We start from the raw sequence: 22,940 nt of genomic DNA on the forward strand, positions 1-22,940 counted from the left end.
AGCTGGGTTTGGCGAGCGGGCCTGTCCTTCCCTCCGGCGCCATGGCGGGGCGGCTCCCGCGCTGTGTCCCCATCTCAGGCCACGGATCCGGCAGACGCCCGTGGAACGGGCCAGGACGCCTCGGCCAGGGCTGGCCCCCTTTTTATGGCGGGGAGATGTGCTCGCTGGATGCTGACGGGGCCTTGAAGCCCAGGCTGCGGAGGTGACCGCCCGGGGCGGTCTAGCACAGGCCAGGGCCGCGGGTTTCCCCTTCCAGGCAGGTCACGGACCCTGGGGAGGTCTCAAGGCCCAAGCTGAGCTCGCAGTGGTGGAGGGCGCGGGTGCCCCTGCGTGAAAGGGGAGGCGGGAGTACGGGCCCCCCGCTCACACGGCCTGGTGGCGGCTGACGGCCGCAGGCACTGGCCGGCCCTGCCCCTAGCCCCGCCGCCGCCCGGAACGTGTGGCGGTGCCCGCGTTCCCGGCCGGAGGGAGCCGGGGAGGGCGCAAAATGGCGGCGGCCTCCCGGGTGTTCGCCTTCCGCGACGCGCGTTGGGTCCCCGACCCGGTGCTGGAGCCCAGCGCGGCCGTGCGGACGCCGCAGCCGGTGCCGCTGGTGATCGACAACGGCTCCTTCCAGACGCGGGCGGGCTGGGCCTCCGCCGACCCCGCCGTCCCCGCCGAGCCGCTGCTGCGGTTCCGCTCGCTGGCGGCGCGCAGCCGCGGGGCCCGCGGCGGGGCCGGCGCCGAGACGCAGGTGGGCAACGACCTGGGGAGCCCCGAGCCGCTGCGCTGGCTGCTCCGCTCGCCCTTCGACCGCAACGTGCCCGTCCAGCTGGAGCTGCAGGAGCTGCTCCTCGACCACGTCTTCCAGCGCCTCGGCGTCGCCTCTCAGGTACCGCCGGGCCCGGAGGGGGGGACGCCGGGCCGGGGTGAGGCCCTGAAGCCGTCGGTGAAACCGCGCTCGGCCCTGCGGGGGGCTTGGGTGAAGGGAGAGGTTGTGCCTGGGTGCGTAGTGGGAATGGGGGGGTCCGACATCGCCCCTGGTTGTCCTGGGGTGTTGTGTTCAAAGAATCATGGACTTGTTTAGGTTGCAAAAGACCTTTGAGATCATCGAGTCCGACCGTTAACCCAGCACTGCCAAGGCCACCACTAAACCATGTCCCTGAACACCACATCTACCTGTCTTCTAAATACCCCCAGGGATGGGGACGCAACCACTTCCCTGGGCAGCCTGTGCCAGGGCCTGACTGCCCTTTTCAGTGAAGAAGTTTTTCCTAATATCCAACCTAAACCTCCCCTGGCTCAACTTGAGGCAATTCCCTCTCATCCTATCGCTTGTTACTTGGGAGAAGAGACCGACCCCTGCCTGGCTCCAGCCTCCTTTCAGGCAGTTGTAGAGAGCGATAAGGCCTCCCCTCAGCCTTTTCTTCTCCAGCTCCCTCAGCCGCTCCTCATAAGACTTGTGCTCTTCACCAGCTTCGTTGCCCTTCTCTGGCCACGCTCCAGCACCTCAATGTCCTTCTCGTAGTGAGGGGCTCAAAACTGAACACAGGATTTGAGGTGTGGCCTCACCAGTGCCGAGTACAAGGGGACGATCACTGCCCTAGTCCTGCTGGCCACACTATTCCTGATGCAAGCCAGGATGCTATTGGCCGCCTTGGCCACCTGAGCACACTGCTGGCTCATCTTCAGCCGGCTGTTGACCAGCACCCCCAGGTCCTTTTCCGCTGGGCAGCTCGTTGTCCCACTCCTTGCAGATATGCATGGCCCAGGTGGACAGGCCCTGAGCAGCCTGCTGTGGCGACCCTGGCTGGGCCAGTGCTCCCCAGGAATGTCTTTTGAACCCTGCTATTCTCTTAATTTCTTCATAGTTTCGTGGTAAAAGAAAAGCGGGAGGATACAACTACAGGGAGAGAGGTTTGGACTGCAGCATCTTGTCAGGCTGTGGCCGAGAACCAGAGTCCAGGATCAGTGTTTCAGAAGGATGTTAAACATTATTAGTTTTGTATAGCGCTCTTAGTAGTAGTACTTGTTGACTACCTGTTTTGTATACCCAACTGAGTTGAGAGTTGCCCCTCTAACCATGGCACCTTTTGCCTGCGTGACAACACCAATTGGAAAGCTTTATCTAGTGCTGAACTAGACTTCCACCAGTTTTCACTCACGCTTCACCTCATCATTGCATAGATTTTGGTTACTTAGATTTTTAATAATTTATATATGCTTTTAAACATCCATTCTTCTCCACCCTTAGGAGTTGAACCAATTCTTTGGTTGAATTAATATTGGAAGCCCTGATGTAGACAAGACTTCTTTTTTACCCTCTTAAACACTAGATATAATTTAACTTACGTGATGAACAGCCTGCGCATAAAGTGCTTTCTCATTGCTGTTTTGGAGAGGTTCTTACTGATGTTCAAAAGAAGAAATGAGGATAAGTATCCCTGGATTTTCCCTTCATATCTTTCTTTTCTCTTGTCTCTTACAGGGTTGTGTTGATCATCCAATTGTTTTGACAGAAGCAGTGTGCAATCCCCTGTATTCGAGACAAATGATGTCAGAGCTCCTCTTCGAATGTTATCAAGTACCAAAAGTGTCCTATGGCGTAGATAGCTTGTACAGTTTTTACCACAACAGAAGGCAGAACTGGCCCTGCAGCGGTTTGGTAATATCTTCAGGTTATCAGTGTACGCACATTTTGCCAGTCTTAGACGGCAGGTAGGTTCTTGGTGTCTTAAGTACGGTGCAGCCTCTCTTTGTCAGTCATTGACTTTTCAGTGTTGCAAATACCTGTTCCTCTAGCATTCAGTGTTCCAGCTCCTGCAGTATAAGCTCTTATCAGGTCTTAATTTATGCTGAAGAGAAAAACTAGGTCTGCAGGTTTTGTTAAGTTTTGTTGAATTTTGAATGGAAGAAGTAGTGCTGTCCTTGTATGTATTGTGTTTTTAGTTACTATTCATGCATAGATCCATGCTTTCAAAAGTAGAAGGGGCTATCTGCCCCTAGTAACATCAGACATTAAAAACCATATGTTAGGTTTTAAAGCAGCTTTGGGACAAAAGAAAGTGCTCTGTGAGATTTCTGCAGTTCTTGGGGCTTTTATAATTCTGATTATGCTGCTATGTTGCTCTATTTTTATTATTTTTTTTTTTTTTTAAATCCTTACTGCAGGAAATGGCTTTATGATATCTGGCAGGTGCTTCAAATTTTCAAGGGTTGCACCTGGCCAGCTGTGAAATGTTACAAAGGTTAAAGGGGCTACTTTTAGCTCCACTAACTATCACTTCCCTTCTTAAAATAGAAGATTTCCTTGCTGTAGCCAAAATTATATAATGTTTTTTTTTTAAAGCAGAACCTTTCATAAAGTATCTGCTAAAAACAAAGCAGTGATTGTGCTTGTTGTCTGAGAAAAGCAGATGTGTTAGATTCTCTGATAACTGAATCTTGAAGTATTTATCTGTGAATATTCATCTGTATACTTGACCATATTGAAAATTAAGTAATACTGGGGAAAGCAGGAGGTCTGTTTTGTGCTGAACTTGTGGATCTCTCCAATCTCAGTTGTATCTCTTTGAGTTTCCAGGTTGGATGCTAAAAACTGCAAACGTATTAATCTTGGAGGGTGTCAAGCAGCTGTATATCTCCAACGCCTCCTTCAGCTGAAATACCCAGGACATTTTGCTGCCATCACTCTCAGTCGCATGGAGGAAATACTGCATGAGCATAGCTACATTGCAGAGGATTATATAGAAGGTAAAACCACTAGATATTCATCCACACTTAGTTTTGTCCTCTATATCCCTTGTTTTCAAGTTGGCTGGGATTCTGGCAGAAATACTCTACTACTAGTTTGTTTTCTTTGTAGCTGTCTTTCTGGTAATCTACCTCGTGGGAAATGCTTGACAACAGTTTTGAATTGAACATTAAGATAGAAACAAAATTAAATTAGAAAAGAAAATCTGTATTAGTTCAAATTTCTCTGTGAATAAAAATTGTGATTATTTCACAGGAAAAAAAAATAAAATTAGTTTATTTTATTAGTTACTTTACTCTATACTTCTAACAAAATATTGAATTGGTTAGGATGATTTCTGCATCTGGCCATGTTTCTTATCTGCTTTAAGGTTTCCAAAATTGCAGAGGATGCTTCTCATGACTTTTTGTGAATTAAAGAAGTTTTAACATTTCTGTGGTAAAGGTCATCTTAAGTAGTGGCCAAAGAAAAGTGTTTTCTTAAATTTTTCACTTGTGAAAGAGCCTGCAGGAGTCCTTAGAAATGTGTGAGAACTCTCCCTTACCTTGGGAAGACAGAAGAGACACTAGCGTGCACTTCCCACTTCTTAGTACATTGTGTTTCCTGCATGCTGGAGATCAGAGCACTAAGAACCATGTGCACTGAGTATGTGGCTGGAAGGTAGTGCTCTGAGGGGGTAGCTAAACATGGGGGCAGCTGCCAAGAGGTGACAGAATCCTAGACTGGACCATTGTTGCCACCTTCTAAGTCTGAACTTAGCGTGGAGTGTGTACAACATACGAATAATCGTTTTCAGCCTGGCAAAATAGTTATTTTGCTTTCAAAACATTCAGAGCTACAGAAGTGGCGGTCCCCAGAGTACTATGAGAACAACATGCACAAGATGCAGCTGCCTTTCTCTAACAAACTGCTGGGAAGCACTCTGACATCTGAGGAAAAGCAGGAGAGGCGGCAGCAGCAGTTACGTCGGCTTCAAGAACTCAATGCACGTCGTCGAGAAGAGAAGCTGCAACTTGACCAAGAGAGGCTGGACAGGTTACTGTACATACAGGTAATCAAGGCAAAGTTTTCTGCGTGATCTTTTGGGAGGAGGGCAGGCTTCCCTCGGAGCTTTATCAGAAGGTCATGCATCACTGTAAAGAAGCTATGACTGTCCTGTGCGTTTTCTGATAGGAGCTTTTTAAGGTTACTTGCAGGATAAAAGGGAGAGATTATTGATGCAGAGGATGCTTCCAGGTTCTGAACAGTACTTCTTTTGTGAAATATTTTGAATGCTGCCAAAGCGTGCACATCATAATATCTAGTAATGAAGGCAAAGTGTCTGTACGTGCACTGTTGACAGGTAGTTGATTACCCTGTATTGTTCATCACAGCTAACTCTGACCTGTCTGTAGGAACTTTTAGAAGATGGTCAAATGGATCAATTCCACAAAGCTTTGGTGGAGCTGAACATGGATTCTGCAGAAGAACTTCAGTCTTACATCAACAAATTGAGTCTATCTGTTGAACAAGCGAAGCAGAAAATCCTACAGGCAGAAGTCAATATTGAAGTAGATGTTGTGGACAGCAAGCCAGAGGTACAATGTTTTCACCAAGTCAATCCTCTTATCATCTCTGAGAGAATTAAGTTTCTATGCTTGAAAATGTTCCCCTCAGACTTTTATTGACGAACTAAGCTTTTCCTTTAACACACTGCAACTCATTGTTAATTTGGTAACTGCTTCTCTCTTTTCCAGCTTTCCTATGCAGCTACAGAAAGTGACGGTTTTGATTTTTATAGGGTACGCCTGAAGTCAGTAACCCTTCTCGTGCTGTTCTGCACTGTGCTCTGGGACATATCTTCTAGTTTGATTCCATATAGTTCTAAGCATAATCTCTAGGCTTCCTGACAGTAGTTGAAGTATACAGTTATATGAAGTCAGTAAGTTTTCTTAAGTTTCCTGCACATCTTGAAGAAGTTGGAGAAAAAGAAAATAGCCCTAGTGGCTCAGAGAAGGTACCAGTGAAGATACTACTGCTTCCCTTTGTACTTACTCCTGGCAGCGTATGCCAGCCACTGTCCTTACTTAAGGTTGACTTGCTTAGGGGGTTGTAAATGTAGCAGCTAACGTAACGATTTTGTTCATACTTTAAACCAACCTCTGACTCTGCTGTTGCATTAATTTTGGTGAAATAAGTGGCCCTGGTATGTTAAAGGATTTTTTTTTTTCAGTGTCTGACAATTAAATGACATGGAGTTTTAAGTACTTAAATCTCAAGTGGTTATAATCCTAAGACAACCATCCTTAAATGTCTCTAGCCTTGTATTAAAGATATAGAAGAACCTATCAAGGTTTTTGTTAAAAATGGTATTTGTTTTCCTTTCTGTTCTTCCCTTTCAGGTGCAGAGAACTTTATGGTAAATAACTAACCCTTTGCCTTCATTTTGGCTATCTTTTTTGGTGCAATTAAGCAGCATGTTCTCTTTTGTTTACTTAACAATGAAAGGTTAATTGCTGCACTTGGTTGTTGGAGTTGTCTTGAAGATGAGAAGCTTGTTTGTCTGCTTTGCCAGACTAATACAGGCCCAGCACTACTGCAGCTGCTTCCAAGAGATGGTCTAAGGCTGTTCATGTATTGACTTGAAATTGCCTTTCAAGTCTCCTAAGACAGAGCTTTTTTAGTTATATCAGTCTTTGCTCAGGAAAAGGTAGAGAAAAACAGAAAGTTGAAGCATAGAGGAGAGTGGTACCAGATATAGGAGTTCTTGGGTCTTATATGGAACTTGAGATGTAGTCAAAACTAGCAGGTGAGCTGGTATCTTCTTGGTTATATTTTGCCTATCCTTAACAGGAAAGTTTGTGTAAGAATCAGAATGACCGTGTTTGAGCAAAACTGAGGTAGGTCCTGGGCTTACCATAGTGGTAAAGAAACTTCCTGCCTTCTGTCAAAAGAAAATGTTCTACAAAGAGCTAATTGAAAGACTGTCAGCGCCTTGTAATTTTGCCCAGTGGTTGTGCCTAAGTCCCAACACGTATGTTTTGGATCCCATGCTCCTCCTCTTTACTAGGTGTAATCTCAGACCTTGGAATGAATCGGCAAGCCTTTTTGTTTGGTCTGTGCTTTGTGAGAGAGCCTACAGTTATCACCAAAACCGTTTGTGAAGATAGGCCATCCCTCTGTGGCGGTGTAAAAGAGACTAAAAGCTAATCATGTTGTCCTAGGGTCTGTGCCAACTCTTCAGCAGAGTTCTATGTTTCTTTCTGTTGGTAGGTTTAAGACATAAAAAGAAATGGATTTAAGAAAGCATAAGAGTTGGAGATAACTTCAGATGTCTACCGTTCATTGCTCTAACAATTAACAGTGCTTAAACTTCAGTTTGAGTGATTGCTTGGTTTTTAAGTGGACCTAAGCTAGATACTTCAGAATGTTTAAATGATCGAGCTTTGTCTCATCCTGGTATTGCTTGCTAGACATTGCAACAAATGTTTCAAGTTTAAAATAACAAAAACAAATCTGTAGCAACAAAATCCCAAAGGTAACATTGTAACACAAAAATGAAGGCAATAATTAAAAAGCTGCTCCTAGTTCACAAGAGTGAAGTAACCTACGATTTTGAGTGATGCTTTTCATTAGGAAGGGGCTTTGAGAGCATCTTCGCATCTGTGTAAAATATATGGGCTTTTGGTATATCCCGTGTGCAAATCCTAGGCGGCTGAAACTGTCAAAAATTGTGTGGTGCCTTTGTAGCTAGCAAATATTTGTTTTCCAGTCCCACACAAGCAAGGCAGGGAATTTAAAGGTAATTATAGAGCAGTTAGAGGTGCTGGGAATGCACCAAGTTTTAACCAGTTTAAAAAGCTATTTTAATAAGTTTTAGTATGTTGTTATATTTAGGACGTGGCTGGCAAGGAACCTGGCAGTCAGCCTGTTGACTAAGGCGTTTAATTTCTGAGGTGGCATCATGATGTATTTATTGAAAGTGTTTGATTTTTATACTTTGAGTGAATGTCTGGCTTAAGTCCTGTGTTCTAGGTTGTTCACCATTTTGACTTTTGTCTTCAGTTCTGGAGAACAGCATATTTGGTTTCAGGCATGTTAAAGAGTTGAGATTTGAGGGAATTGTGGTTGAATTTTTCAAATGTGTCACCAGAATTGAAGTCATATATGTGCCTAGTGTGCCTGAGCTAACCCACCTTAATATACCTTCTCTGTTTCCAGACTCCTGATTTGGATCCATTAGGCAGTGAACAGTCACTGGAGGATGTGGAAAGTATTAATGAATTTGAACCTTTATTTGCTGAGGAACAGCCTGAAGTTGAGAAGCCTGTTGCTGCAGTGCAGGTTTGATTTCTGTGTCTACACCTCGTGCCAAAGGTTGCTGCCTCCTGGATGTCCAGCTAGTCTGCTAACATTTCCCCACATGCCAACATTGTTTGCCTGCTCTTGGAAGAGATGCTTTAACTCTCTGAATAGGACATTGAGAGACAACTCCTTGCAATCTTAGCTGATGGTTTAGAGCATGAATATACCCGCTTGGCTCACGCTGCAGGCCATGCCTGTTGTAGCCATGGTATTAGGGAAACAAAGTTCTGCTCAAGTTTTTTTGTGTGTGATCTGTAGCATTGCATCCCCATGAACACAGCTTTCAACTTGTGATGTTGAGCCTTAGGATTGAGTGGCACCAAACAGAATAAAGTATAGGAAAAGTCCAGCTTCCTTGGCCTTTGGGAACCTTTTACAGTGTGGCCCTTCCTCTGTGAGAGCATTACGATCTGTTTTTTGTACCGAATTGTTTGGAAACTTTGCTTATTCTAGAATATTACTATTCTTTAACATAATTTCCCACTACTTTTCAATCTCATCTTTTTAAAGCCCGTGTTTAACCTGGCAGAGTACCACCAGCTTTTCCTTGGCACTGAAAGAATCAGGGCTCCGGAGATAGTCTTCCAGCCCTCCCTGATAGGAGAAGACCAGGCTGGTATAGCAGAAACCATGCAGTACGTCCTTGAGAGGTGAGTTTACAAATCTACTTGGCAATTACTTCAAATGAGCTAGTCTTGTTTTGATATCAGCTTTTGCAATACTGGTTACTCAACAATAATATGAGAAAATTATGTTTGAATAGTTCTTTTTGGTGGGGTTGAGCATTGCAGGTTAGACATGTCTTCCTGTTCTCCACGTGTAAACTCCGCTTGTCTTAAGTCAGTGGTCTCCAAACTTTTTTGATCGATTACCCCATCAGTAAAAAATTTTTGAGCACACACCTCCAATATATGTATATTTATAAATCACATACAGGTGCTACTGAACTCGTATATTATGCACATTTTAAAATGTACACAAAAATAGAAATTAAAAAAGGATGAGGTAAAGTTGAAATAAACACTATTTTAATGTATTTATTTATTAATGGTACAAAAAATATCTTCTTCCTGCACCCCAGTGGATTGTCTTGCACACACCCCACGTTGGAGACCCCTGGTCCAACTTGTTATATAGGGAAACAACAAACCCTTGTAAGTATCCATCCCTTGAAACAAGGAGCTGGCAGTCTCTGTTTTTGCGAGACCAATATCAGGGGTGACATTTTTAAGTTCTGATATAGGCACACTTGCTGGACAACTATTTCCACATAGCTTAGCATTAGTAAAACGTCACCCCTGACTGCCTGAACATACGAGATTGCGTTTTCTGAAATGTAAGAATTCCAGCTGTACTGAGCTGTTGATCTGTGGGGTACAGCTCGCAGAGTGCTTTAAGGATTTTCTTCTGCCACCCCCTGAATTTCCAGAAAACAAAGGAACACAAGTTTTCCTGCTAGGGAAGTGAAGGAAGTTTCTCAAAGTGAATCCTGAAGAGAAGGTATCACCCTGTAGCTGTTCAGTTCATAGGGAGAGATGTCCTTGAGAAAGACTGAAGTTGTTTTTTGTTCCTTGTAGGTATCCAAAGGAACAACAAGCTATTCTTGTCCAGAATGTTTTTCTCACTGGTGGAAATACAATGTACCCTGGTCTGAAAGCCAGAGTCCAGAAGGAACTCCTCGAAATGAGGCCGTTCCAGTCGTCTTTTCAGGTACATGTATTGACATGATGGTTACGTGAACAGTCCGTTCATCGGTGTTCAAAAGTAATTCAGGTTGGGAGAGGTACAGAGCGGGTGTACTCAGAGCATGGGAATGGAGAGTGGTTTATGACAAGACACTGAAAACGGCTGTTTTGACGTGAGAAAATGAAGGTTAAGCGAAGATACCATTGCTCTTTCTGCAGACATTAGAGAGAGTAAGGTAGATGCCTTGGAAAAGGAAAACCTGCTTCAGCTAAAGGACCGTGCACGCACAAGCATGTTTGGCTGGAAATTTGCAGACTGATTTCTTAGGATTGGGACAGTTACAATCTGGAACAAGTAACCTTTGTTAGGAGTAGTTGCTGGGAAAAACTGCTCTCTTCAAACTAAGTTGCATGTTCAATTTGTTACATGTGATGACTGGGACAGCAGCAAAAGAGATTCAGTGAGTATCTTACAAACCTGTGATCCTTCGCTACGTTTTTGGTAGCAAGCACAGTACAAACTGGGCAAGTCCCAAAGTTTGCCATGTATTTTGTAAGGAGACTTGCAAGAGTCTCCCTTGCTGTTCTAAAACCACCTTGTCTTCTCAAATCTGACTTCTTGAATAGAAAATCAGGTTATAAACTGGGGGGAGGAAAAAAAAAATCAGTACAAATATAATCTTGTGATTCCACAAGCCTTGTTTTGTACAATTATTGCATGTAGCTGAGAGCCAGGTGTGACTGACAGAAACTCAGTTACAGCCGTATGCTCGGTAGTTTTAGGGAGGATATTGCTTGCTAAGTTTTGAGTGTGTAACTTGTGTCTATAGGAAGAAAAAGCACATTTTCTTCGGCTTTTAATGTTGCTGCTTGTAACTGAATAAGAGTTTCCTTCTTTCCATTAAAATGTGGTTTGTAGCGTGGTCCTATCAGAAATCTGTCACTTCACAGATATCGCACGTGGGATTTATGTGGTGTCTAGTCTAGCAAGCCCATAGCTGAACCAGGAAAGCAGTTCATGCTACAGTGATAGGAATAATTTAAATGGAAGTATGAATCTACACCAGCAGAAAAAGTACGTGTGGTCCTTACTTTCCCACATACAGCAATTTCTTAGCCTGCAGTATTCCTCCCTGCTACTTCCAGCAGGGAGGAAGTTTTGCTGGAGCACTTGATACTTGTTTTGCAGTACCACCAACTCTTCCAGCATTGGCTTCCAGCTGTGAGGGCTGCTGGTTGTGAATGCGATACACCCATGTGCTTTCTCAACCTGCAGAAACACAGCAGGCTCATGGAGAACTGATCTCAAGGTGAAAACACACTTCAAACTCACTCCTAACGTTACTCTTCCCCAGAAACACTGAATAACCAGCTCAAACTTCTGACATTCAGTAGTTTGTGTTATATAGTACTGTAATCAGGGTAAAAAGAGCTTTCCTCTCCTGTGTTGAATTGATGTTGTTCTGTTTTCCTTCCATCCAGGTTCACCTTGCTTCCAGTCCTGTTTTAGATGCCTGGTACGGGGCTAGGGATTGGGCAGTGGAACACATGACTCGTGAGGAAGGCTGGATAACCAGAAAAGACTATGAAGAAAAAGGGGGAGAATACCTCAAGGAACACTGTGCTTCAAATGTCTATGTTCCCATTCGCCTTCCAAAGCAGGCCCCACGGACAACAGAGGCGTTAGCACCTAGCAGAGCGCTGACATCCAGCACAGGGAATCCTTGTGAGCAGGCGTAGCACTGCGCTTTTGTCGCAGGCCCTCGGATGGAGATAACAGTGCAGAGAACAGAAGAGTTACTGGGTTGCAGTGTGAGCTGTGCATGGAGTGCAGGCTTCAGCCTAGCCTTGCTGGCTGCTCAGAGAGCACTAAGCATCTCATCCCGTCACTTGAACGACGAGGACAAGCCACGCTGGGGTGTCGGCTGGAACGGTCGTAGCACTTGCAGCGCTTAGTGCTGGTCACGCATAGCACAGGAGTATGCATCAACAAGGAGGAACACAACAGAAGTGCGTTCCAGAGAAAAATACCATCTTATAAACTTCCATAGTAAGACTCAGGGTTTTTTGAGAGTATATGTTTTACAGCTTTTTTTAAAATTTAATTAAAATGTACTGGTTTTATACTGCTTTTATTGCATGATGCAGAAGCTGGGCTTGTATTGAGCGAGTCAGTCCAGCAGGCGTCTCCCTCGCTCATCACATCGAGCGTTTGTCGGGACATGTTGGTCAGGATGCGTCGTGCTGCCGGAGGCCGCAGGGGCTGATCTGTGCCTTTCCTCCTGAGGCTTCCGGCTCTCGCCTCTTGTTTGATTTCCTTCCTGCTACACACTTTCTGCTAAACCACTGCTGAATAAGCGATGGGATGTCAGATACTTTTTTTACTTCATTTATGTTGTAATATTGATGTTTTGGTTGAAACTGGAGACCTGGTCACATAAAGCACTGTCCAGCTATAAAGACAGAAGCCTCCATAAAGTGCAGTTGAGAAGGACTGCCAAATCTTGTGCAGTCCTTAAGCAGTTTTACAAGAGTGGTGGCTGAGCAAGGCCACTCTTCACTGGTGGGACCTCTTTTATCAAAAGTTGTTTTAGCAATAAAGCAACCTTTTTGCTTTACCACTAACTTATCTGTTTCAGTGATTTGACCTCTTTGAAGAGTACAGCACCAAGGATGTATTGGATTGGTTGTACCTTGCTGAAAAATGCAGGTTTGCAGCCAGGCCCCTGTCCTGCTGCACAGCATACTCTAGCTTAAATTTGACGGGATTCAGTTCTCGCACGGAACAATTCACTATGGCTTTCCCAAAAGAATAATCAATACTAAATGCTGAACTGAAACCTAAGCAGACTCTGTCAGTTTGGCAAGAGCTGTAAAGCATTAGGCTGGAAAAGGTAAGACTTTGGGGAAAATACCCAGACCATAACTGGTATAAAGAAGGTGAAGAGGCGGTGGCTTACTGTCCCCAAGGGCTGCAGAGCATCAAGAGAAGTTGCCATCTGGCAGGTTCAAAACAAAGGCCATGAGGTGCTTGTTGGTGTTTGAGGAGTGAGGAGTTTGTTGCCGCAGGATGTGATACGCACACTTCTGGATTAAAAAAAACCTGTTATCCAGATCTACGATTTAAAAAAAAGAAAAATCTGCTATCAAACACAGAGGTCTCACCTGTGTGCAGGAGATCATGCAGTCACGTATTCCTTGGCGAGCGTATGAGGGAAGTGTTGTTACAGACCTGCTCTCGTACAGGGTTCCTGTGGCACCCAGCACTGGTCGCTCTCAGGTGGGATACAGGTCTTGGTGGGCCTTTGCCGCGGTCCTGACAGGCTGCTGGGCGGGCGGGGAGGAGGAGAAGGGAGCTTGCTGCCTTCAGGTAACCTCAAGTTTGGACTATCGATCCTATCCCTAGCTGCCTGGAGGCGCACTAATTTTCAGGACCATTAAGGCAATTCTATGGGTGGTAAAGAATGTGGAAAAACGTGCTGTGCTGAAACACAGCAAAGTTACACCCCAACTAAGCGTCTTTGCTGATCTCTGTTGGTATCAGTGACCTGGAGTAGAGCATATGATGTGCCATTGCTATTTGACCCCTTTCTGACGCATCTTTAGCTATAATGGCAGAGTGGCTACTCAAGATACAGCAATTTGTTCTGATACATAGTTGCTAAAGAGATAAGAGGATGTTGTGCATAAAACTCTTCCAGAATGAAGGCCTAAAAGGGTATCTGTAGTGGATGGTTATATTACTTTTAAATCTTTGGCCAAATTGTGCCAGCCACTTCACTTGCATTAATTCAAAGCAGAGCTGTGTAATTCTGTACAGAGATGCCAGATCAGCTGCTTAAACAGCTTCAAGGAAGCATAATTTTATAATCTTCTAAATATTAGCTGTTAATTTGTTACTTTATCCCCACAGTAACTGGAGTAACGAACTTGGACAACGTGATCACAGTCACAGGCTGTTCTGAATGTGCTGGTGGACATTCAGTTGCTTGGAGCAGCGTCATGAAAAGCAGGAATGTTGCAAAACGGGATTAATTTTACCCATTGAAGTTCAGCCCCCGATATGATTCGCTGTGGTGCTACGTGAGCATTGGTGCTGGCAGGAGAAAAATGGAAGGAGTGCGTGGTGCTGAGGGCATGAGAATGCAACAGTGCTATTTTTGACAGTCGTGTTGGTTGGAGTCCTTGTGGAGCTCCACCATTGTGACGCTTGTGGCAAGGTTTTCTCATACCCATGTGCAGAATTTGGTTGTTTTCCATATAATTGGCACAGGGCTCACCAAACTCAGAAGGAGCTTGGGCTATTTCATCTGTTCGTTGGCTTATGCCGCTGAGAGGGCAGCAGGCCAATAAGGGACCTGCTTGGCTCCTTTTTAATGGGACTTCTGGTTGTGTGAGGAGCAGTAGGAGGAATTGTTACAACGAGAAAACTTTACTGAAAAAAGATCACTCTGTGGACAGGAAACTTGAACTGAGGCTGTGAGGGCCTTTGCCAAGCGATCGTAGGGTTGCTGTTGAGTGAGGTGCTGTGCACACAGCCTCAGAATCTGTAGTGCGTTTATCCTGGCGGGTGTCCCGCAAGCTGACAAAGTGCAATTGCCAGTTCAGTGATGGTCAAGTGGTTCCCACTTGGTCCTCAGTGTATTAGGTTAAAAGCAACCTGTAACCTTATTATACAATTCAGTTATCACCTAATTCAGGTCAAAGAATACAAAAGTACAAGTTGCAATTTAACAGGCGTGGTGAGCTTGGTCTATTTAATCTAAAAGAGAGCTCAAACTGGGTTCCCCGTTTTGCAGGTCCTTAAGACCTGCTCCGAGTGGAAACACCACGTCAGTGAGAAGCCCTGGAGACTAAACATAGATCACGTGTTTAACGTCCCAGATTTCCGTTTGAGCTGCATATGAGCCTTGCTTTTGGTCTTCAAGGCTGCTTATGTTTCCTGTGCCATAGCAACTTCAAACGCTAACCGTTCTTCACTAAATCTCCACTAGGACACCAAGATTAGAACTCTTTGCTCCAGTTATTAATCTCCAAAATACTTAATGTGCTGTGTAAGACAGCATTTCAGAAGAAAGAGAAGATGCCCATGAACTGTCACTTAAAATTTAGGATTATCCCTCCAGAGACAGCCTGCAATTATCCGCTAGCAGCCAGTCATAAACCAGAAGTTTTGAAGCTTGTGTAGGATGGGCAGGGGAGGGGAGAGTGCTGTAATGGATTTAACATTATCCCCAAAGTCATATGGTGGGATTTCCACCCCGGTTTGATATGTCAGGCACAGAGCAGCTGTGCTGATTCCCATTGCTCACTCCCACTGCTTTGTGCAGATAGCGAGCTGCTCGCTGAGCATCAGCTTCAGCAAAACTTCTCAGTTTTAAATGGCTCAAACCCCTGGCATAGTTTGCCAAGAGTTCTTCAGGCTCCTTTCGCTCCCTCTTTTCAGGTGCTGGGTTTCCTATATTTAGTTGGCAAACACCTTTTCCCTGCCTTGTTCATCACATGAGCCCAGCCCTACCTCTTAGGGCAGCAAAATGCCATCGTTTCAGGTTTCTTTCTTTTTTTTTTTTTTAATTTGTATTGGTTTTTTTACATCCTTGGGGATCTTTTCTTTCTCTTTTTGAGCAGTGGGCTTGGTTTCCATTTCCTAATGCAGCAAAGACTGTGATGAGAGTACTGCACTGAGAGTCAGGAGGCCTGGATCCATTTTCATGTGTAGTTACTCACAACAAGCCATGGCTGTTTGCTCTGACCTCAGTTCTGTGCCTCAGCATCTATAACAGCACAGCGAACCTGAGAACGGTGCTAGCAGAAAGTTCCACAGAGTGCGTAATTACTGTAGAAGACAGTAAGGGTGGTGGGAAGGCTGGAAAGGGGTTTGTGGAGAAGGAGGGGAGGTCAAATAAAATCATGGAGAATGGGTCCATCTATGCTTAATGCACAACGGGCCAAGTGGAAGGTCTTCGAACTACTCATTGCCTGAAGCTGGAAGAAGCATATAATATGGTAAGAATCGCTCCGTGCCAGTATGCTTTTATTCTTAAGCAATTGCTGTTAACCACTGTCAGTTAGAATAACAAGCAAGCTGGATTTACGGTCTGACTCAGAAGCTTTTATGCTCTTAAAATCCCTGGGTTTAGGCACGACAGTATTTTTGTAGCTTTTTATTTATTTCAGGACTGAGGTGAAGCATGAAGCAGCTTCTCCCTTCATCTGTCGAGAAATAAATGTGCTGTGCTGATGGGGAAAGCATCTTCTAAGTTGCCAGCGAGATTCTGTGAAGGCATCCAGGTTCCTGCACTTCCAGTAGCCATAGTCAGGCGGTTAACATCCAGAGGATGCTCATCCCCAGGGAAGCCCAAGGCACTTCTCTTGGCAGGTCTGTCTGGACAAATGAGCTTTACAACATGCAAGGTGGAAGTGTGGCTTTATTCAAACCTATGTCAAATGAATTCCAGAGGAGAAAAACCTCTGGAAAGTATCTAAGCTCCTCATGTTTGAACTACTTGGGAACGTGGTGGATGATAAAGTACTGGATAGCAGGAAGACTACAGTGCATTGGGTGCCTTCCTTAGATGAAGGGCAAGGGTGCGTGGTGCACCTCTGGGTGGGAGAAGTTTTAAGGGGCGATGGCAACCTGCAGCCCCAAAAGTCCCATAGCTGCTGCGGTGGCACATGGAGGTGGCACGTGGGGCAGCTGTGCAGGCACTTCCCTGAGTGTCCTGATGCTCAGGAGGGCTGGGAGGCTGTTGGCTGCAGCTGAGGCTGACTTTCCTCCTCTCTAAACTATCACCCTGTTTCTGCACCTCTTCCTGCGGTATCCTCCATGCTCCTAAATGGCTCTGTATGCCCAGTGGGAAAACTCCCGTACAAGCATGGGAGGCTGGGGACTCGCTGAGGCTTGCTTGGAGATGAGTTCGAGTGTTCTCGCTCTCTTCAAAGGAGAATGGTAATAAATAAGAAAAACTAGCCTGCCTCGCTGACGCTTGTTTCTGCATTTGACTGGCAGCCCAACTGCGTCCAAATAAGAAACAGCCCTGTTGGTCTGGTCTTCCTGCTCTGCTCTGAGGGCTAGCAGAGATTTTCATAGGGTTCCTCCACACAATTTTAGAAATAATTTATGTCGCTGCTAGAATGATCAGAAGTCCCCTGGGGCACACGGGCCCCTGTTCCTCAGGGGTGGCCTCTGCTGTCCCCCTTCTCACCTTGAGCTGTCTTCCAGTGTTTCATCTGCTATGCTTAGATAAATCTACCTGATCTAGAAGCCATCAACTAATACGTTGTCAGCGCTCCAGAGGCAAAATGCCTTAAAAAGGTCCAAAACTGTTCTCTTAGATGTATCCGCAATGACGTGCCCCTGGGATTCCACCATGGATTCTTACCGCGCATCAGGAGGATCGTCACAAGGTAGATGCCATCTGCTAGCGCTGGGATTGAGCTATTAGTAAGCTTCTTGCATAACACCTTGCATAGCTTGTCTAGTATTAGGAAAAGAACCTCTGATTTCTGAATGTGACAGGGTTGGGGTTTTTTTGTCATCCTTAAACTTAGTTTTATGTCCCTTGGGTTAAGCGTGTGCATTAGCATGATGCTCCTGGCTGGCACTGGGAAATATATTTCAAACCTTGATCCTTAGATCACTATTTTTTTTTTCCACACTACAGCTTGGTTAAAATATACCCCACTCCTCCTCTCACCCCAGATTCCTGCCACATACCTGGCATTCCTTCATCCTTAATGAGATGAAGGAGTGGGGGATTTCACCCTCCTGGAATTTTAGAGGAATACTAAGTGGATTTCTTATGAAAAGCATCATTTAGGATACAAATCTCCCCGAAAGATAGTCCCCACATGGCAAACCTTGCTTTTGCTGGTAATGGCAAACAGAGTTTTTAGTTCCTTGTTCAATAGCTACTTTCTGCTTGGGCCTTGTTGTAAGTATTGCCGTGATGGAGGCCACGTTGGAGCAAGCTCCTGGTGTGGCACGTGAAGCAGAGAACGTCCTTGAAAGGGAGGTAGGGACACCAGTGCGACTCCTGGGCTGTTGGCACTTGAAGTTTTACTGGCTGCTGCAATCTGGCCAAACTCCCCATAGAGCAAAGGCAATGTAAAGGTTGTCAAGTCAAAATAGTTTTGTTCCAGGCTTAGTCCTTAGTTGACTCTAATAAATACAAAGCTGTATTGGATCAAAGGTTCTTCCAGCCTGGTCCTAGTAGTGACCACCACAAGATGTCGAGGGAGGAATATAAGAATAGAAGCAGCAGCAATATGTGTAAGAATAGGAGCAGTAGCAATATGTGTGTAAAACAGGAAAAAGATTGTAAATAGTTACAGCTGGTTAATACTTAGTAGCCAGGGAGGCATGCAAATGGAGTGCTCCCGGAGTCTTTCTTGACACAGGATCCATCACCATCGCAGGACTCTGCCCTCTTATGTGTGTTGGAACAGACAGGTTAAGTTATCCAAATTACAGAGCTCCGCAAGGATGTGGATTCTGGAGTAGCAATATCACGCTGGACTGTGAACGTCTGCTTCGGAGGCACTGTGCTATGCCCAGGGCTGCCGTGTGGATGTTCCTGATCCTGCAGTGAAGCTGCTATGGCAGCCTCGAGCCGTGCTCCCGCGATGAAGGGCTGGGGCAGGGCACTGCATTGGGCTCTGCTTTGGGAGAGGGGCTTTACTGCAGCTCCCCGGGGCAGATACAAAGGCACCAAGAGCCCTAGGCCCTCTCATGTGGGGGCCTTGGGTTGCTTTCATCCAGCTCTGCGGTGGCAAAGGGCCATGAGCTGTTCTCGCTGCTGAGGAAACAATGGAGAGGAAAGCTTTGATTTCACCAGTGATGGACACCCTCCTGCTTAAGGGTGGTGCAGATGGAAGGAACTGGGGGCCGGGGGCTCCTTTTTTTGCTTTTATCCTTTGTTAACCGCTGGTAACTTCTTGTTGTGGGAACTGCTGTGACCTCTCTTTAGGTTTTGTTTATGCACTTTGGCTGACATTGTTCGCAGCAGGCCTTTGATATTCAGCCCCAGGAGTGTCCTCTGGCCTGGGAACAGGAAGAGTTGAGCCTGGCTGTCCGCAGGCACGCTCCAGCCGGGGAAGAAGGGCTGGTGCCCTGCTGTGGTGACACCATGCAGCGATGGACCTTTCCGTTGCCTGGGGAAGACAAATTAGTCACATGCTGTTATGGACTGTCCCCAAGTTGATGACTTGTGCCCAGCATCTGTCCTTCTCGGCCACAGCAGCGTCCCATGTCAGCAGCAGACATGGCCGATAGCTCTTGCTCCGGCAGGGGCAGCTGATGGTGCTGCACTGCCAGCAGGTGGAGAAGATGCAAAGAATCTGGTGTTTATGGGAGTTTGTTGTGTTTTTCTAGGAAGAGAAGAACTGGGAGGTTGCAATGCTTTTGTACTGGGTTCAGGCTGCAGATTCGTGCCTGGAAGAGCTGGGAGATGCCCAGCACGTGTGATCTGGGGGAGCTTTGCTCAGGCCTCCTGTCTGCGGCGGTGCGCCGGCCGCTCCAATGACCCCTCTCATTAGGGCTGAGTTGAGGCTGGAAGGGATGATTCCCCAGCTCCTGAGGGCTTGACTTCCCCATGTGCTGTAAAACTTTCACGTCCATACCTTTTGTGATAGTTCCTCTTCACAGGAGGCTTTGCTTCTGCCCCTCCCTGCCCAGATCCATTTGTCTGGGTATTGAATGAAAACAACTTTTATAATGATGCAAAAATGAGGGAGATAATTCATATTTATACTACCCCTGAGCCCATTCTCTTGAATGCATTTTAAAAATCCCAATGAATGCTGTTTTTCACAACACAACAGATTCCCCAGGCAGCAAAGATGACAATTCCCAGGAGCCATAAACCCCTTGAGCGTGTTTACCCAACTCAAAATGCACTTTATAATATTATATCACCTTCAGCCTACTCTGCTGTTTTACATGCTAGGATTTGAAATACGTATAAGCGCTGGTTGTGCTGTATGCCTTACAGAGAGGTTGGAAATGAGTCTTTAATTGTAAATTTAGTGAGCTATGGATGGCAGTTTTTACAAGCAGTTGTCATTTAAATCACAGGAGCCAGCAGTCACGAACAATTGATTTTATCAGATATCAAAGTACACCCTTACAATCTGAGAAGTAGGGCTCATGGAGAGGGGTTTTATCTCAAGCTCCAGGCTTTATGGAAAAGGTTTAAGTAGACGGTCACCATTTCAAGGAGAACTTTAACTTTCAAGTACTCTCCAATACCCCGCTGCATGGCCTGGCAGCAGAGGGCCTGAGCTCCACAGAGCCACGCGGGCAGTGGAGCTGGTTCACATCTGAACGTCCCTATTCTGCAAGAAGCGGATATTAAGGAAACAACAAAAAAAAATACCCCCCAAATCCCCACTGTTCTGATTTTGAACCAAAAGTAGGAATTTGGTATTTCCCACAGAAGGACACCCCCCCCCGACTTGTTCTGAGCAGCTATACTGACAATTTCCTATTTTTCTTCCTTCTAGAAGGGTCTTTGGGCAGCTCCAGCTCCTGAATTGAAGGAAGTCTTTTCCTGAAATGCAGACAGAAATGCTCCAGGGTTTTCTGGCTCAGGAAATCAGTCCTCAAATCTGAGGCTGACTTTTTTGGAGCCACAGACATCAGAAGTCCCCACCAGGCTGGGAGAAACTGAGCGAGTCAAGTCCTGCCAGAAGTGACAATTTCCATTGCTCCAGCTCTGCAGACTTCATGTCCTCGGCATATTTGTGCTTCATGGACTTTGTCAGAAGATGCTCAACCAGGCTGCCCCTTCCTTTTTAAAGAAGGCACCTGGCTTAAATCTAGGCAAAAAAAAAATCTAGTTTTGTTTCATAGGCATCCTAAGGACTTTCTTGAAATTAAAGCAAAAGTATGTATATTTTGAAAGTGTTTTGCTCCTTCATGTTTCTGCTTGAAAATAAAAAGGTTGTAGCTCTCTAAATGTGGCATCAGTTTCTTCCGAAATGTATAATTTAAACATTTTGAACTTAAGTGCAAGCCTTTAATGTCATAATTTCTTAATACCACTGCCATAACTGTTTAGACTTATAAGCCATTCGATTATAGTTTTATGTTAAATGAGGAACCATAATTAATATGATCATGTTTAATTTCTTCCTTACTGAACATAAAGACAGAATAATTTCTCCAGAGAAAAAAGAGTTTCCTCAAATGACTAAATGGAAAGATTTTTAAAAATAATTTAGCTTTTGGAAAAAGAAGTTTAAGCCGTTAGATAGGATCGACACAGGATATAAAATGCAAAATGCCTTGCTTGAGATGTGGAGAGAGAATCCCAGGGAGCCTCGTTTTGTGCCTGCAGCCTCTCCCTTCCCCAGCTGCAGACGAGGTGTGGTGGGAGCAGCGGGATTTTCCCGAGTCGTCCTTTTTCCTCCTCCCAGCACCATTTCATGGAAAACACAGAATGAAAAGCCTTTGGTTGTCAGAGCTCTCCAGAAGAAATGCTCCATTTTTCACTACTCTCTCCCATTTTGCCAAAGCTACATTTACTGCCCATTTTGGGAAGCAGAAAATTTGTAGAGAAGTAGAAATGACGCTGCTGTCATGCCCAGCCCCTCGGCATGTTCTTTTCAGAGCAGCTCGTGGCTGGTGCACGTGCACCATCGCAGCGAAGGCTTGTGAAACCTGCGGGCCTGAGCGCATGGAGACATCTTCACCCACCTCCAAGTACCTGCACATCAGCATCGAGCACATCGGTGTGGCCACCTAAACCGGGGATGGTCTGGGAAGGTGCACTGGTGCATCTTTCCAGTTTGCTCTTGTACAAACCAGGGAGATCCTCCATGCCAGCCACCCTGCCTGCAGGTGAAGCAACCTGTGCGTCTGGCACCGTTGCCCATCCCTGCAGCGCCCTGGTAAATCCCAGGAGGTCCACAAGCCCAGCAACGACACCCCATCCCTTTATCTTCTGTACAGCACATCCTCTGCTGTCACATCCCGAGCCTGGGAGCGTTTGTCTTCTCCTGGTGGAAATTCAGTGCTGATGACTTGGGCAGGAGCAGAGTTATGCAGCTGGAACGTGCTTCATCCCTACCTCTGATAGGATAGCCTTGTCCACACATCGCTGGTTTGCTCCCGAGCTCTTAGCCACCGTCCCCAATTCTTGGTGCAATGTAAATACATTTGTGCTTTTTCCTTCTATGTAGCTGCACGCTGACGCCCACTTGTCCACCTCTCCGGAGGAAAAGGCCACTATTACGCTTGTGTTTGACCCTCGGGAGAATACAGCTGAGCAGAGCATTATCAAGAGGGTGTTGAAACAACTTGTGCTCTAGAATATGACCTCCAAATTATTTGCTTAAACTTCCGAATGTAGGGGGAAGAGAGTGTACTTCAAGCTATCTGTTTCTGTAGGGCTGAAAGAAGAAATAAGTGCTTATTTCTGCCTGCAGTTGCTCCCTGAGCTGATTCCTCAGGAGTACTTTGGTATTAAGTATCCCTCCCAGATCTCTGCTGACATTATTAGCAATAATAGTCAATTAGGTGTACCGGGAAGGGAGGAAGAGCGACAAACAGAGATGTCAATTTTAGCACTAGCACGACAAAAGAAAATTAATGTTTGCTGAGCAGAAAGGATTTAAGACCCTAGCAGGGAAGGGAGGAGAAGGAAAAACTGGAAGCCTTTAAAGAAGGAACTATAGAAAATATTTAACGATGCTTTTTAGGGCTTGCCAAACAAGCAATATGCATTATAGCATTTTCACCTGCCAGCTCACGTGGATTTGACTTTTGATTCACAATTATATGATGTGTTTTGCAGCCCAGGTTTTAAGCAGGGCCTGAAGGTAAGTAGATCCAGGGGCCATTGTATTGTCGGGGAAAGGAATGTCGTTTTGTGCTCTTGATAGAGGTGGAAATTTGCAGCAGGTCAGGTCTGGGCTGCCGAGGGATTAGGTCAGTATCAGCTCTCAATGCTGCCTTAAGGCAAATTGAATTTTTCACAGAAGAGGGAAAGATGAAGGGAGAAAAAAAAAAAAAACCAAACCCTGCAACTTAACTAATCACCTGCCACTAAAAAAGGCAGTAAAAACTATTCACCACCTCCACTGTGCTTTATAGCATTACTGCAGTAATTACATGGCACGTTTGATTGGAGTATTTCTAATGCTTGCAGAAGAAAAGTGATTCTGCCCAGCTGATG

The 22,940-nt window shown here is 45.5% G+C and overlaps 1 protein-coding gene across 4 annotated transcripts; it reads left to right on the forward strand.

Moving 5' to 3' along the window:
* The first annotated feature begins 67 nt into the window (after positions 1-67).
* Positions 68-20,702, forward strand: ACTR5 (actin related protein 5). 4 transcript variants are annotated; one of them, XR_015703034.1, is made up of 12 exons: positions 68-871; positions 2,468-2,697; positions 3,563-3,732; positions 4,567-4,784; positions 5,128-5,310; positions 7,934-8,056; positions 8,588-8,727; positions 9,655-9,787; positions 11,245-11,772; positions 13,676-15,768; positions 15,940-16,141; positions 17,098-20,702. XR_015703034.1 is itself a non-coding variant. In XM_009465569.2 (9 exons), the coding sequence occupies exons 1-9, from the start codon at positions 488-490 to the stop codon at positions 11,500-11,502; spliced, it is 1,839 nt and encodes a 612-aa protein (XP_009463844.2). In that variant the 5' UTR covers positions 68-487; the 3' UTR covers positions 11,503-12,392. The 4 variants fall into 4 exon arrangements, 1 of the variants encoding a protein (XP_009463844.2); XR_015703035.1 differs by lacking the exon at positions 13,676-15,768; XR_015703036.1 differs by lacking the exons at positions 13,676-15,768; positions 15,940-16,141 and having other exon boundaries at positions 20,266-20,699.
* The last annotated feature ends 2,238 nt before the right edge of the window (positions 20,703-22,940 follow it).

Source organism: Nipponia nippon, unplaced genomic scaffold (genome assembly GCF_047370975.1).
Source record: "Nipponia nippon isolate SJK-2023a ecotype South Korea unplaced genomic scaffold, ASM4737097v1 scaffold_13, whole genome shotgun sequence".
NCBI lineage: Eukaryota > Metazoa > Chordata > Aves > Pelecaniformes > Threskiornithidae > Nipponia > Nipponia nippon.